At 47.3% G+C, this 15,235-nt stretch overlaps 1 protein-coding gene across 3 annotated transcripts in view; it reads right to left on the reverse strand.

The window, feature by feature from the left end:
- Positions 1 to 11,636, reverse strand: part of CPSF1 (cleavage and polyadenylation specific factor 1) — a 48,683-nt gene extending 37,047 nt beyond the window's left edge. For 2 of the 3 annotated variants that reach the window (XM_081323525.1, XM_081323524.1), the window contains exons 1-6: positions 11,613 to 11,636; positions 5,759 to 5,915; positions 4,073 to 4,100; positions 2,521 to 2,654; positions 1,457 to 1,537; positions 19 to 170 (exon numbers count right to left, since the gene is read on the reverse strand). In XM_081323525.1, coding sequence (XP_081179651.1) covers positions 19 to 170; positions 1,457 to 1,537; positions 2,521 to 2,654; positions 4,073 to 4,100; positions 5,759 to 5,902 — 539 coding nt within the window. In that variant the 5' untranslated portion in view covers positions 5,903 to 5,915; positions 11,613 to 11,636. The remainder of the gene's footprint in view (positions 1 to 18; positions 171 to 1,456; positions 1,538 to 2,520; positions 2,655 to 4,072; positions 4,101 to 5,758; positions 5,916 to 11,612) is intronic. The other variant, XM_081323526.1, reaches the window with a different exon arrangement.
- Between the last annotated feature and the right edge of the window lie 3,599 nt (positions 11,637 to 15,235).

The following is a 15,235-nucleotide window of genomic DNA, read 5'->3' on the forward strand; positions in this document are numbered from 1 at the left end:
GCCATCGTCTCGCCTTACCCTTCGCCCACCACGCCTTCGTGCTCGTCCGTCAGGGTGTCCCTGCGGAAAGGAAGCACCACCAGCCGCGTGCCGTAGATCAGCATCACCGCGCAGCGCCCGTCCGGGTCCACCCGCACTTTGGGGATGTGGACGTTCTGCACGAAGCCGTCCTGAGGAAAGAAACGAAGCCAGCAATGGGTTTACTATTTGTTTAGCGTACAGGTAATCCTCAACGTACGGAGCTTAAAATTGCTGCTGTTAAGGGAGGCCTTGGTTAAGCGAGCTTTGCCCCATTTTACAGCTTTTCTGGCCAAGGTTGTTAAGTGAATCCTGCAGCTGTTAAAAGTCAGTGACACAGTCGCTAAGCGAATCCGGCTTCCCCACTTCACTTGGCTTGTCAGAAGGTCGCAAAAGGGGATCGCCTGACCCCGGGACACTGCGACCGTGATAAATACGAGTCCGTTGCCAGGCCTCTGAATTTTGATCACGTGACCCTGGGGATGCCGCAACGGATGTGTGACAAACGGCCGTAACTCGCTTTTTTTCAGCGCTTGGAACGGTCACTAAATGAGCTGTTATAAATCGAGGACTCCCTGGCTACACCTGATCTTAAACGGAAAAGCTGAGGCGAGTGTGTGCGCACGGAGCTGTTGTAACAACGTGAGAGAAATCTACGCATACTAGTTACACAAAGCACACAAAGCAGCCTGGATTGCCAGCTCATTCCGTTCGGCTCCTGGGTGCTGGTTATCCTTGGTGTGTTGCAGGGGCCAAGTAGCTGGCACCGGCTGAGTAGTGGTGCCCTGGCTCTTCCGGGCTCCTCATATTGCGTGCCTTGCGCCTGGCCAGATGGAGTGTCGGCTTCTGCTCTCCACGCATATAAGAACGCAGCTGGGCTTTTCCCACCAAAGTGGTACCTGGCGCCGTGGTGGCGCAGTGGTTAGAGTGCAGTACTGCAGGCTACTTCTGCCGACTGCCAGCAGTTCGATTCTCACATGCTCAAGGTTGACTCCGCCTTGTATATAAGATTTATAAGGCAAAGTGTGATTGCTATTTTCCTTCCTTCCTTCCTTCCTTCCTTCCTTCCTTCCTTCCTTCCTTCCTTCCTTCCATTTCATGACCCAACTAGGGAACGTTATCAGTACTAGAAGGAAGTGCGATTTGTTCCACTGGTTAATTGTCCTCACTGTCAGGAAATTCCTTCTTAGTTCCAGCCTGCTTCTCTCCTTGACTGGTTTCCCTCCGTTGGTTCTTGTCCTGCCTTTGGGCGCTTTGGAGAACAGGTGGACCCCCTCCTCTTTATAGGAGCCCCTCAAATATTGGAACGCCACCATCCTACCGCCCCTAGTCTTTCTTTCTCTAGACTAGTCTTACAGTCTTTTTAAAAAACCTCTTCACCTGATATTAAATGAAGCCTCTTCACTTGATATCAAATCACAAACCTTCGGAGACTCACCTTCAGTTCTGGCTCCTCAAAGTAATGGAGGGAAAGCGTCTTCAGATCGTGGGTGCCAGGATCGTACTCGACCACCGAGAGCTGGGAGGCAGGAAAGGGGGAATTAAAAGACCGAGGCCAGAGACATCCTCATCTTTCCTTCCATTTCTTCCTTTAATGGAAGCACTTCAAGAGTTCACAGAATTAATTCCTACCGGGCAATAAGACCCGGGCAATAAGACCCTACCGGGCAATAAGACCCGGGCAATAAGAACTTTAGGGAAGGAGAGCTCCCAAAGAAGACTCCGCCAAGTAAGTATTAGTGAGGCTGGGTAGCACAGAAATTTAATAAATAAAATAAAATAGAATAAAATAAAAATAAAATAAAAATAAATAAAACAAAATAAAAATAAATAAAATAAAATAGAAAATAAAATAAAATAAAAATAATAAAATAGAATAAAAATAAAAAAGAAATAAAATAAAAAATAAAATAAAATAAAATAAAAAACAAATAAAATAAAATATAAATAAAATAAAAAATAAAAAAATAAAATAAAAATAAATAAAACAAAATAAAAATAAAAAAAATAAAATAGAACATAAAATAAAAATAAAATATAAATAAAATAAAAAATAAAAAAAATAAAAAAATAAAATACAAATAAAATAAAATATAAATAAAATAAAAAATAAAAAAATAAAAAATAAAATAAGAAAAAATAAAAATAAAAAATAAAGTAAAAAAATAAAATAAATAAAATAAAATTAAATTAAAAATAAAATAAAAATAAATTAAAAAATAAAAAATAAAAATAAATAGAATAAAAATTAAATTAAAAATTAAATTAAAATTAAATTAAATAAAATTAAAAATAAAATTAAAAAATGAAATAATAATAAAAAAACAAAATGAAATGATAAATGAAATGCCGCCATGGCTCCTTGCGTCATCCCTTCGGAGCAAGAGCTGCTGGGGCCGCCCCCTCCCTCTTCCAGCCCCAGAGGCCTCCCAGCAGCCTCTCCCCCACCCACCCACTCACCCACCCACCCATCTCAGAAACCCGCCCAGAGCCCCAACCGACCTTGGCGTCCTTGAAGCTGAGCAGGAGAGCGTCCCTCTTGGCGCCTGCCAGCTGCACGCTGGCCATGGACATGACATTCCCAAAGAAGGAGAAGGCGGCCACCAGCTCCAGCTTCTCCCGGTGGCCTCTGCCTTCTGTGCGAGGCAAGTCGTTAGACACACACACACACACACACACACACACACACACACCACAATTTCATATTGTAAGCTTTCCCTGGGATAAGATGGGCGCCCGATAGATTGGATAAATCAATCTCAAGGCCTGGCATAGCAGAGTATTTCTCCACAAGCCCCCGGCCATTTGGAGCCCCCTCCGCACGAGGCCGGCTTTCGTGAATACAAACTGGACCCAAGGTTCTCACCAGGACAGAACTCGCCTGTGTGATACAGGTAGTCCTCAACTTACAACGGCTCATTTAGTGTCCGTTCGGGGTTACAGCGGCACTGAAAAACGCGACTTAGGCCTGCTTTTCGCACTTACGACCCGTTGCAGCATCCCCGCCCCCAGGGTCACCGGATCAAAATTCAGCCGCTTGGCAACTGGCTCACATTTATGACGGCTGCAGTGCCCCGGGGTTTGTGTGTCACACCCGATCCCCTTTTGTGACCTTCGGTGGGGAAGCCTTAACAATCGTGTGATTAACTTAAGAACTGCAGAGATTCATCTAACAACGGTGGCAGGAAAAGTCGGTAAAATGGGGCAAAACTCAGCTAACAATTGTCTTGCTCCAGCCATGCAAAACCTGAGCTCTCTTTTCGTCATAACTCGAGGACTTCCTGTAGAGGGAGGTTCCAGGCTTAGGCCCGCCTTGACCTCTAGTGCCGAGCCCCGAATTTTCCCCTGCTCCGGTTTAGCTCCAAGACGGGGGTGTTGAGAGCAGAAAGCTCAAGGCCAGGAAGAGGAGGGGGTGATGAGAGCCCTCTCTGCCCGTCTAGCCAGCTATCCCGACTGGCCCGCTCGGATGCTCTCTTGGCTCCCCACGGCTTCCTGCCCCTAGGATTCGGCCCCCCTCCTCTTAACGGGGGATGCACACAGCTCCACCAGAGACCCCCTGAAGTGGGATGGGGTCTGCTTTGAGCAGGGGTGTCACACTGCCGGCCCGCGGGCCGGACGCATCATCTGGAAGCCACGCCCACCCCACTGCCGGCAACGGTGAAGAGGCTCCCACACATTGCGCAACGTCACGTGACCTCGCGAGTTTGACTTGTCTGCCTTTGAGGGTTCAGTGATCGGAAATGGCTGGCGGTGCGCCAAGTGGATTGCCGCCCCCCCCTCCATGGTTCCACAATCTGGGAAAACAGCGTCAGCAGCTGCCAACTGCCCACAATCTCACAAGCCCCCCCCCTCCCAGTTGCTGGCAGGCTCTGCCAAGCATTCCCAAATTCCCAAAGCGATTTGGGAAAGAGCACCCACCGCCAAGCTGTGCGGACGCAACCTGTGGACCAGAAGGAAGGCCTTGGGCAGCCACTCTCCTTCAGAACGGCTTCTTCCCCCCCAGCCCCATTTCCCAGGACGCTTCCTGCTGTCCAGGCACCCCCTCCCCACTCACCTGTGTTCCTGTCACTTTTTGTGGTGCTCTGGAAAAGAAGAGGAGCGTCGTCAGTGCTAAAGACTCACAACCACAGCCACACTGTCCTCCTGGCTTCCCTCCCCACCACAGCCCAGTCCAGCCTCCACCTTGCTGGGATATTAACAGGTTAGGAGGAAAGCTGGAAATCTCATGGTACACTCCTCACTTACCAACTATCTGTTTAGTAGCCGTTCCAACTTACAACGGTGCTGAAAAAAGAAGACCCACAACCGGCCCTCGAATTTGCGGCTGTTGCCGTCTTCCTCACCGTCCTATGATCGTGTGCTTGGCAACTGGCACACGCTTAGGACGGCGCCCTGCGGTCCGTGGGATCGCCATCTGCAGTCTTACCAGCCGGCTTCCGCCAAGCAAGGTCATTGGGGAAGCCAGCGGGAAATTGCAAGTCCTGAAACGTTGTGCTCAAAGATCCCCAGAATATTGTTTAATGCCAGCAATTGCAACTGACGTCATAGGTTGGGGCAGTCAAGCGACGTCACACACTTAGCAACCGCCCTGCTTAGCGACAGAATTGCCAGTCCCAATTGCGGTCCCTACAGGCGGTCCTTGGTTTACAGCCACAACTGAGCCCAAAATTCCTGTAGTTAAGCGAGACGAGGAGGGTTGAGTGAATTTTGCCCCCACATTACGACCTTTCTTGCGGCAGATGTTAAGTGAATCACGGCAGATGTTAAGTGAATCACTGCAGCTGTTAAGTTAGTCACCCAGTCGTTAAGCGAATCCGGCTTCCTCACTGACTTTACTTGTCAGAAGGCTGCAAGAGAGGATTACACGACCCCGGGAGGCTGCGACTGTCATAAATACGAATCAGTTGCGAACAACCAGATTTTCAACGATGTGACAGTGTGGATGCTGGAACGGTCATAAGTCTGGGTTGTTGTTTTTTTTGCTTTTCTGTTATTTTATTTTTTATAGGGTGTTTTTCTACGTGTGTAAGCCGCCTTAAATTGCCATGGGCGAGTATGCGACAATACAAATTTTCTGAATAAAATAAATACATGTCCCTTTTTTCAGCACTACTGTAACTTCACCAAACAAATTGTTGTAAGCTGGGGAGCTACCTGTAAGGATTACCTGCAGAGACAAAGGTTCCATAAGGCACACAGGGTAGGCAACCTTGGCTCTTTTATTACTCGTGGACTTCAACTCCCAGAATTCCTGAGCCAGCATGGGGAACCTTGGCTCTTTTATGACTCGTGGACTTCAATTCCCAGAAGTCCCGAGCCCTCAGGAATTCTGGGAGTTTAAGTACAGGAGTCATAAAAGAGCCAAGGTTGCCTTACCCCTGGCTAGGCCTAGGCCGATTTATGACATGGACTTCAACTCCCAGAATTCCTGAGCCAGCCATGCTGAGGGAAAAGGGAGAGGTTTCCAAGCAGAGCCATGCTGGCTCAGGAATTCTGGGAGTTGAAGTCCATGAGTCATAAAAGAGCCAAGGTTGCCTACCCCTGTACCTCGGTTGTACCCCGACGCTCAACCCAACACCCAGCTTGGCCCCTTGAGTTCCAGGTTCCCTATTTCTGAGGTCCATACAACACCACTCTCCCTAAAAGGGATTCACACGGTGGCGATACCCAGAGGCCATGAATCTCCCTTGAGTCCTCCATCAACGAGTTGACCCCTCTTAAGCAAGGAATGCTGTAGTACCTCAGAGTCATGGTTGAGCCTGTACACGTACAGCTGTGAGGTTCCCGCCACCACCAAGTTGCGCTCGGAGTTGGAGAAGAAGTTGCAGTACATGGAGAATTCCAAGCCGGTGGGAGGGTGGGCTTGCTTGTATACGGCATACATCTTGGCCCCTTCCCTAAGGGAAGAAAGAACGACAACTCAGGGGGAGGAAGCTACAAAGGAATGGAGTCTCCATAGATCTGGAAGGTCTCCTTTGGGGGAATCTTGGCGACGGTGGCGCTTGTTCTGATGGCTACCCAGCTGGACTACTGCACTTTCCCTTGCATGAGGCGGCCTTGAAGGCCCCTTGGATCCTGCGCTCCGTGCAAAATTCTCCGTCCTCCAGGTCCTGTTTGTCCCAAAGGCGCTTTTCCCAAAAAGCAGCTGAACTTTCTTTCTTTTTTCTGTTCGAAAACGTTTGGCTTTTCATCCAAGAAGCTTATGTTCTGACTGAATGGGGGGGGGAGAAGGGGGATATTTTATTATATATATATATATATGTTTTCTGAGGTTTTCGCGGGTGTTTGTATGTAGATCTTTGGTCATTCGGGTTTTTCCCCACGTAGAATTGAAGGTATAAGAGCAACGTTTCGACGAAATCTCATCCGTCATCCTCAGGCTGGTGGCTTCAGCTTCCTTCTTCTGGGAGAAGCATGTGGTAGTGGCTGTTTGTTCCTCTTTTTAAAACTGCCAGAGGGGGTGTGTTCTGTGGGTGGAGGTGTGCTCTGATTGGGTGGGGGATTAGGTGTGTTTTGATTGGGTGGGAGTGTGTTTTGAATGGTGGGTGTGTTCTGATTGGTTGGGGGTGTGTTTTGAGTGGATGGGCTGGTCTCAGCTGCCAGCCTTAGACCTGAGCTGGTGAGTTGTGCTGCTTTTGTTCGGCTTCGTGTTTGTGGTGGTGCCATGTTTTTATAGTGGGTGTCTGTTTGCTTATTGTGTGGTTTGGTGGGGTTTAAAGTGGCTGATGTTGCAGCTATAGTTAGGTTTCTGTTTTGTGGTTGTGCGTCGTTGTCGTTGTGGGTTCGGATTTGCTTTTTGAATGGTTGTGTGGTGGTGATGTCATGTGATGTTATCATGAGTTTGGGTCTGGTATCATTCTTGGTGGTTGGGACTCGTCTGTCAATCAAGGCGGGTTTCCAAATGGCTGGTAGGCGAGAGGTATCATCTCGTTTGTTCATGCTGTGGGGGCATTTTTCTATCTCAATGGCTTCTCTGATTATTCTGTTGTTAAAATGTTCTATTTTGGCGATAGTTTTGGTTTTTTTAAAATCAATTTCATGTCCCGTGGCTTCAAAGTGTTGGACCAGGGATGAAGTTTGTTCTCCCTTTCTGAGTGAGTTTTTGTGCTCTTCAATGCGTGCACTTATTCTTCTGTTGGTCTGTCCGATGTATGTGGTGGGGCAGGTGGTGCATGGGATTTCGTATACTCCTTGGTTTTCTAACCCAATTATGTCTTTGGGGTTTCTTAGGATGGTGGATATTTTTCTGTCTGTGTAGAATGCTGTTTTGATGTTGTGTTTTTGGAGGATCTTGCTGATTCTGTCTGTGGTCCCTTTTAAGCATGGGAGGAGGGCTTTGCCATTTTCTTGTTCTCTGTCTTGGGTTTTTGTGGGTGTCTCTCTTCGGATTAAGTTGGTAATCATGTTTCTTTGGAATCCATTGGCTGTTAGTACATTAGTGAGTGTGTGTAGTTCGGTTTTTAGGTGTTGTTCGTCAGCTAGGTGTTTTGTTCTGGAGATGAGTGTCTTGGCTACGGAGTTGATCTGTGCTGGGTGGTGGTGTGAGAGTGCGTTCAGATAGCGGTTTGTGTGTGTTTTTTTATGGTAGATAGTGTGTCCTAGGGAGCCGTTGGATTTCTTGTAGACCAGACATGTCAAACACAAGGCCCGGGGGCCGGATCCGGCCCGTGAAGTGGTTTCATGCGGCCCGCGAAGCCATCCTGGAAACAGTGAGGGAACGGCCCCCACTGCCTTGGCCCTGGCCCAGAGACCCTCCTTCTGCCAGAGACCCTCAGATCTCTCCCACTCCTGCCCAGGCCCCCATAGGCACCCTTGATGCGAACGATGTAGAGCTGGCCATGCCCACCCAGTAGGCCATATGCACTCTAGCCACGCCCACCCAGTAGGCCACACCCACCCGGCCCCTTGAGGGCAACCGCAATGCTGATGCGGCCCTCAATGAAATTGAGTTTGACACCCCTGTTGTAGACTAAGACATCAAGGAAGGGAAGTTGATTGTTAGCTTCTGTTTCCATGGTGAATTGTATTTTGGGGTGTAGGCTATTGAGGTGTGTGAGGAAGTCATCCAGTTTTTCTTTGCCCTGTGGCCAGATTATGAAGGTTTAAAAAAGTTTAAAAAAGAGGAACAAACAGCCACTACCACATGCTTCTCCCAGAAGAAGGAAGCTGAAGCCACCAGCCTGAGGATGACGGATGAGATTTCGTCGAAACGTTGCTCTTATACCTTCAATTCTACGTGGGAAAAAACCCGAATGACCAAAGATATATATATATATATAATGTTTTCAAAAGAAAAAAACCCAAGAAACTCCAGTCACCTTTTGGAAAAAGCCCCTTTGGGATAAACAACCATCGAAGCAACCAACAAAATAAATATTCCACGACAGCTGAAAATAAGGCTCCTCCAGACAGCCTTTCCACTAGTTAGGACAGGACCTCTCTGGTTCCAAGACAAACTTAACAATTTGTCAGGACTGTACATCATCATCATCATCATCATTATTATTATTATTATTATTATTATTATTATTATTATTATTATTATTATTATTATTCTGTTACATTATCATCTTGTGGATGCTTTGTTTTTCTGAGCTACAGGATTGTGGCAGTGGTTAAAAACACCTACATAAATAATCCAGAGTTCCAGGATTTTTTTTAACCTCTTTTCTACACTTCTCTGTTCCCCTTCTCTCCCTTGTTTTTCCTATTTGCTTTTGCATTTTTGTATTTGATAAATTAATAAAAACTGTAACATTAAAAATAGATATAATGATAAAGATAGGTAGATGATTGATGATACATAAATGATAGATGATATAGATAATAATAGATGATAGATTGATAGATGATAGATATAATGATAAAGATAGGTGGATAGATGATAGGTAATATTGATAGACAGATGATAGATGTTACAGAGATAGAGATGATAGACAGAGATGATAGATTTAGATAGATGATAGATAATAATACAGATTGATAGATAATAGAGATATAATGATATAGGTGGATAGATGATATTGACAGTCATGGCCAAAATTGTTGGCACCCCAGAAATTTTTCCAGAAAATCAAGTATTTCTCACAGAAAAGTATTGCAGGAACACATGTTTTGCTATACACAGGTTTATTCCCTTTGTGTTTATTGGAACACAACAAAAAAGGGAGGAAAAAAAGCAAATTGGACATAATGTCAAACAAAACTCCAAAAATGGGCTGTACAAAATTATTGGCACCCTTTCAAAATTGTGGATAAACAAGATTGTTTCAAGCATGTGATGCTCCTTTAAACTCACCTGGGGCAAGTAACAGGTGTGGGCAATATAAAAATCACACCTGAAAGCAGATAAAAAGGAGAGAAGTTCACTTAGTCTTTGCATTGTGTGTCTGTGTGTGCCACACTAAGCATGGACAACAGAAAGAGGAGAAGAGAACTGTCTGAGGTCTTGAGAACCAAAATTGTGGACAAATATCAACAATCTCAAGGTTACAAGTCTATCTCCAGAGATCTAGATTTGCCTTTGTCCACAGTGCGCAACATTATCAAGAAGTTTGCAACCCATGGCACTGTAGCGAATCTCCCTGGTCGTGGACGGAAGAGAAAAATTGATGAAAGGTTGCAACGCAGGATAGTCCGGATGGTGGATAAGCAGCCCCAAACAAGTTCCAAAGGAATGCAAGCTGTCCTGCAGGCTCAGGGAGCATCAGTGTCAGCAAGAACTATCTGTCAACATTTAAATGAAATAAAACGCTATGGCAGGAGACCCAGGAGGACCCCACTGCTGACACAGAGACGTAAAAAAGCAAGATTACAGTTTGCCAAAATGTACTTGAGTAAGCCAAAATCCTTCTGGGAAAACATCTTGTGGACAGATGAGACCAAGATAGAGCTTTTTGGTAAAGCACATCATTCTACTGTTTACCGAAAACGAAATGAGGCCTACAAAGAAAAGAACACAGTACCTACAATGAAATGTGGTGGAGGTTCAATGATGTTTTGGGGTTGTTTTGCTGCCTCTGGCACTGGGTGCCTTGAATGTGTGCAAGGCATCATGAAATCCGAGGATTACCAAAGGATTTTGGGTCGCACTGTAGAGCCCAGTGTCAGAAAGCTGGGTTTGCGTCCGAGATCTTGGGTCTTCCAGCAGGACAATGACCCCAAACATACGTCAAAAAGCACCCAGAAATGGATGGCAAGAAAGCGCTGGAGAGTTCTGAAGTGGCCAGCAATGAGTCCAGATCTGAATCCCATTGAACACCTGTGGAGAGATCTTAAAATTGCTGTTGGGAAAAGGCGCCCTTCCAATAAGAGAGACCTGGAGCAGTTTGCAAAGGAAGAGTGGTCCAAAACTCCGGGTGAGAGGTGTAAGAAGCTTATTGATGGTTATAGGAAGCGACTGATTTCAGTTATTTTTTCCAAAGGGTGTGCAACCAAATATTAAGTTAAGGGTGCCAATAATTTTGTCCGGCCCATTTTTGGAGTTTTGTTTGACATTATGTCCAATTTGCTTTTTTCCTCCACAGGGAATAAACCTGTGTATAGCAAAACATGTGTTCCTGCAATACTTTTCTGTGAGAAATACTTGATTTTCTGGAAAAATTTCTGGGGTGCCAACAATTTCGGCCATGACTGTAGATGTTAGACACATAGATGATAGAAATGATAGAGAAGATGATATAGTGAGATTATAGACAGATATGATAGATAGATAGAAATACAGTGTTACAATATCGTCTTGTGGATGCTTTGTTTTTCTGAACTACAGGATTCTGGCAGTGGTTAAAAACACGTGCATAAATAATCCAGTGTCCCAGGACAAGATCCTGAAATTCTTGGTAAGATGAAGAAAAAAAAAAGTGACCCCAGGGCTTTCCCTAAACAAGCACCTTCAGGCTGGGTTCACATGTGCTTAGCTAGGGTACTGTATTGACCCCATTTGGAGAGTTCACAGGAGGCTCTAGAGCAGGGGTCCTCAAACTTGGCAACTTTAAGACTTGTGGACTTCAACTCCCAGAATTCCTCAGCTAGCCCTGGCTGGGTGAGGAATTTTGGGAGTTGAAGTCTACAAGTCTTAAAGTTACCAAGTTTGAAGACCCCTGCTCTAGAGAGTTCACAGGGGCACAAGACGAGAAGCACACCCCTCCCCAAGCTTGGGATATTCACGTGATCACGCATTCGCACGACCCGTAACTGAGCTTGGGCACAGGAGGCCTTCCCCTTTGGGCTCAGCACGATGGGTCTTGGGGTCGGAGAAGGGAAGCCCCGCAGGTGGGGAAGAGAGGACCGTCCCCACGTGCTAATCGCGGGTATTTAAACCCGAGTTCACCAATGAATTGCCACCTGCGCCGACCCAAGCAGCGGGCTGGGTTCCCTCAGGACCCCCAAGCGCCCTTCTTGTGGCGGAACCCCCGCGAGGGCGCCCCAGAGCATGTACAGAGTGCCTTTTCTGACGCCGAGCGCCAAGCCCCGGAGAAACACGCCTCCGAGCGGAGAGGTGGAAAGGAGGGAGCTCGGCCAGCCCGGGCACGAAGGGAAACCCCCCCCCCGGTTCCCCCCCCCCCAAAAAAAACCCCACCGGGCGCGGCGCTTACCTCCGAGCCCCTGACCGGCGGGAGCAGCGGGAAAGCACTCCGGGCGGAAACCGCGCCCGCCGGAACCTTGGGAGCCAGGAAGAGGCGTCGAGTCGGGAGGCTAGAGCGGAGCGAGGGACGGGGCGTGGCCACGTGCCGGAGGGGAGAAATGGCGGCAGGACCTGAAAGGGCGGAGATTGGAGGCGCCCGTGGAGGCCTCGGTTCCCTCTGTCTGATTGGATAACAGGAAAGGAGAGCCGTCCAATGGTGAGGGCCGACTGTCGCGGTGTGGTACTTCAACTCCCAGAAGCCCTTGCCGCGCATGTGCAGTGACGCAGAAGTCGAGTCGGCTTTAGAACAAGGGTCTCTCCAAACTTGGCCGCTGGAAGACTTGTGGACTTCAATTCCCAGAATTCCCCAGCCAGCGTGCGCTGGCTAGGGAATTCTGGGAGTTGAAGTCCACAAGTCTTCCAGCGGCCAAGTTTGGCGACCCCCCTGCTTGGGAATGAAGGCAGGAAGGCGCCAGGCTGGGAAGCGGGTTCGAGTCTCCTGTGTGAAAAGCAGCGCTTGGGGCTGGATCAGCTCCATCCCTGGAGTTAGTTCGAGCCTGAGAAGGGCACCCGAAACAGCTTTCATTTCCAAGCTGATTCCTGCAAAAGGATGGCAGTCGCCTCCTAAAGTACTTCTGAACACGTGCAGAGTGTTTTTGCTTTGGCCCCTGCAAAATGGAGGAGCATGCAGGATGAGGCCCTGGGATGCCTGTCCTGGCCTCCTCCTGCCCCCAAGGCTGCCTAGGGCACCGGGAAAACTGGGGAAGGCAGGAGTCTCCCTTCCAAGGAGCAGCCACGATTGGGCGACAAGGATAAGACACAAAAAATGACAATCCCACAAACTGGAGCTTTGGAGCAGGTTTTGCACAAGGCAAGATAAAAACTGCTGCTATTGTGGGATCCTTCGTGGTCTCTGAGCTGGGTTGTTTTCTTGCAGACGTTTTGTTACCCAACTAGGTAACTTCATCAGAGCTAAAGTGGGGCTTGTAGGGAGGAGGAGAAGGAAGGAAGGACTGTGGAGTCCTTGGTGCTCTCTGTGTTCTGTACCAGCCTGCTACCGGCCCTGCAGAAAAGGCAGGGACTACCCCTTTACAAACGGCAAGAGGCTGGAATTACGCCTGCCAAATTTATAGCTACAAAAACAAACAAGACACGAACCAAGAAACGGGAGCTTTAAGAAACACGAACTATCCAAGCGGTTGCCTTCAGCAAACCAGCCCACCCCACACATTCCCCTTATATAAAGTTCAGAGCGTGGCTTCTCTCTGCCTCCTTCCGAGAAGCCCCATTGCCTTCCTCTGTTTACTCCTAATTGACTGCCTCCTGCGTCGGGCGTCCTTGAACAGGGCCAGCTGTGGGTCATCTTCATCCACGCTGTCAGACTCACACAGCTGGGTCTCCGTGGTGACCAAGTGGGAGGGGCCTGGCTGAGGGCTCTCATCAGCAAGATCTTCAACCCCCTCAGCAAGGTCTTCAACACCCCCCTCCTCCTCCTCTGAGTCGTCCGACCCAACTGCCGAACCCACAGGCTGACCCTGAATCACAACACTGGGCCGGGTGGTTTTCTTGCAGATGTTTCATGACCCAACTAGGTAACTTCATCAGTTCTAGAAGGGAGTGGAGTTTGTGGAGAGGAGGGGCCTGTGGGGTCCCTTGTGCTCTGAATTTGGCTGTTTTCTTGCAGACGTTTCATGACCCAGCTAGGTAGCATCATCAGTGTTAGCCAGCTGATTGAGTCATAAAACATCAGTAAGGAAACAAACTCAGTTCATTAGAGCCTGTGTCTGCAAAAAAAAACCCCACACACACCCATTTGTGAGAGGAAGTGGGGGGCTTCTCAATTTTAGACTCCGGGGTCAGGATCCATCCATTGAAAAGTAGCCCTCGCACCCCTCTGAGGCGTCTTCTGTCTTGACCCTTTTTTCCCCAGGGTCTGGCTCTATTCAAACAGCACACGGACTTCTTGATATGAAATGTTAGAATCCATGGGTTTTATTTAGCCACGGCGAGACATGATGTGGTAAAAGTTACACCAGATGTAAGTCCACAGCCCACCTTCTGCCCAGGACTTCAGACCTTGCGGTCATTTCCCGCCCCCCCCCAAAACCATTAAAGTAGTGTTAGTATATGCAACAATACTGGTAGTGTGTGTTTTCCTACCGCTGAATATCCATAATGCCCCCCCCAACAACGTCCTCCCCACTCCAAATTGGACTGTATAGAGGTGGTCCTCGGCTGACGGCCACAATGGAGCCAAAAATTTCCCACTGCTGACAAAACAATTGGTGAGTTTTGCCCTGTTTTACGACCTTCCTTATTGTTTAGCGAATCGCTGCAGTTAAGTTAGTCACACGGGCCTTAAGCGAATCCGGCTTCCCCCATTGACTTTGCGTGCCGGAAGGTCGCAAAAGGGGATCATGTGACCCCCCCCGGACGCTGCGACCGTCATAAGTACGAATCAATCGCCAAGTATACCTTAGGGATAGTGCAATAGTCATAAGCATGAAAAATGATCTTAAATACAATGCCAGTTGCCAAGTGTCTGAATTTTGATCACGGGACTGTGGGGGATGCTGCCAGGGTCATAAGTGTGAAAAATGGTCATAAGTCCCTTTTTTCCAGGGCCGTTGAAGCTTTTAACGGTCACTCAATGAACTGTGTATACCCCTCAACTGGGTTGGTAATTCAGCCTCCTTCTTTAATCACTGGCCCTGGTGATGTTCGTGAAGATAGGATGAACGCGTGTTTTTTATTATTTTTGTCTGAAATGGTATAGGGGGTTGGACTAGATGACCTCCTAGGTCCCTTCCAACTTTATTATACATATATATATATATATATATATATATATATATATATATATATATATATGTATGTATGTATGTATGTATGTATGTATATGTATATACATATATACATACACACACACATCGGCAAGTAGTCTAAAAATTTGAGTCCCAGGTATATATGTTTGTAAAAGATCAGTGTTTTAATATGTCTCTTTTACAAACATATATACGCATACATATACATAATAAAATATAATAAAGTTGGAAGGGACCTTGGAGGTCATCTAGTCCAACCCCCTATGCCATTTCAGACAAAAATTATATATATACATTATTTTAGGCGTAAGAAGGAGACGGCCGAAACTGCCCACCAGTGCCAACTACAGCTTGCTCCGATCCACGCCGACTAACTCGCAGTATTTTCTCAAATGATCTGCAACATAACAGGGAGCTTCCAGGCCGTCTCCAGGAGACACCAAACTGGAGGCGGCAGTTACGGAGAGTAACTATATATATTCCTTGTCCCATTTCCGACACGCTTTTTCCTCTTCCCCTTTTCGTCGCTTATTTTCCCCTAATTTTCATTTTCTTCACATTTCCGCATTTTACATTTTGATCGACTAATAAAAAGTACTCCAGTGGGACTCCTGCTGGCTGAGTCTCTGTGCTGTTAGGCACTAGGCTGATTCTGAGACTCAGTACCAGGCGCTCCTGTTCACCTCTGAGCTTGGGTCGTTTTCCTGGTTTATACCGCTGGGACTCAGTAGCACAGAACTAACCCAGTTAGGTCCACGTTGGTCTGTAC

The sequence above is a fragment of the Vipera berus genome (assembly GCF_964194415.1).
Source record: "Vipera berus genome assembly, chromosome: 3".
NCBI lineage: Eukaryota > Metazoa > Chordata > Lepidosauria > Squamata > Viperidae > Vipera > Vipera berus.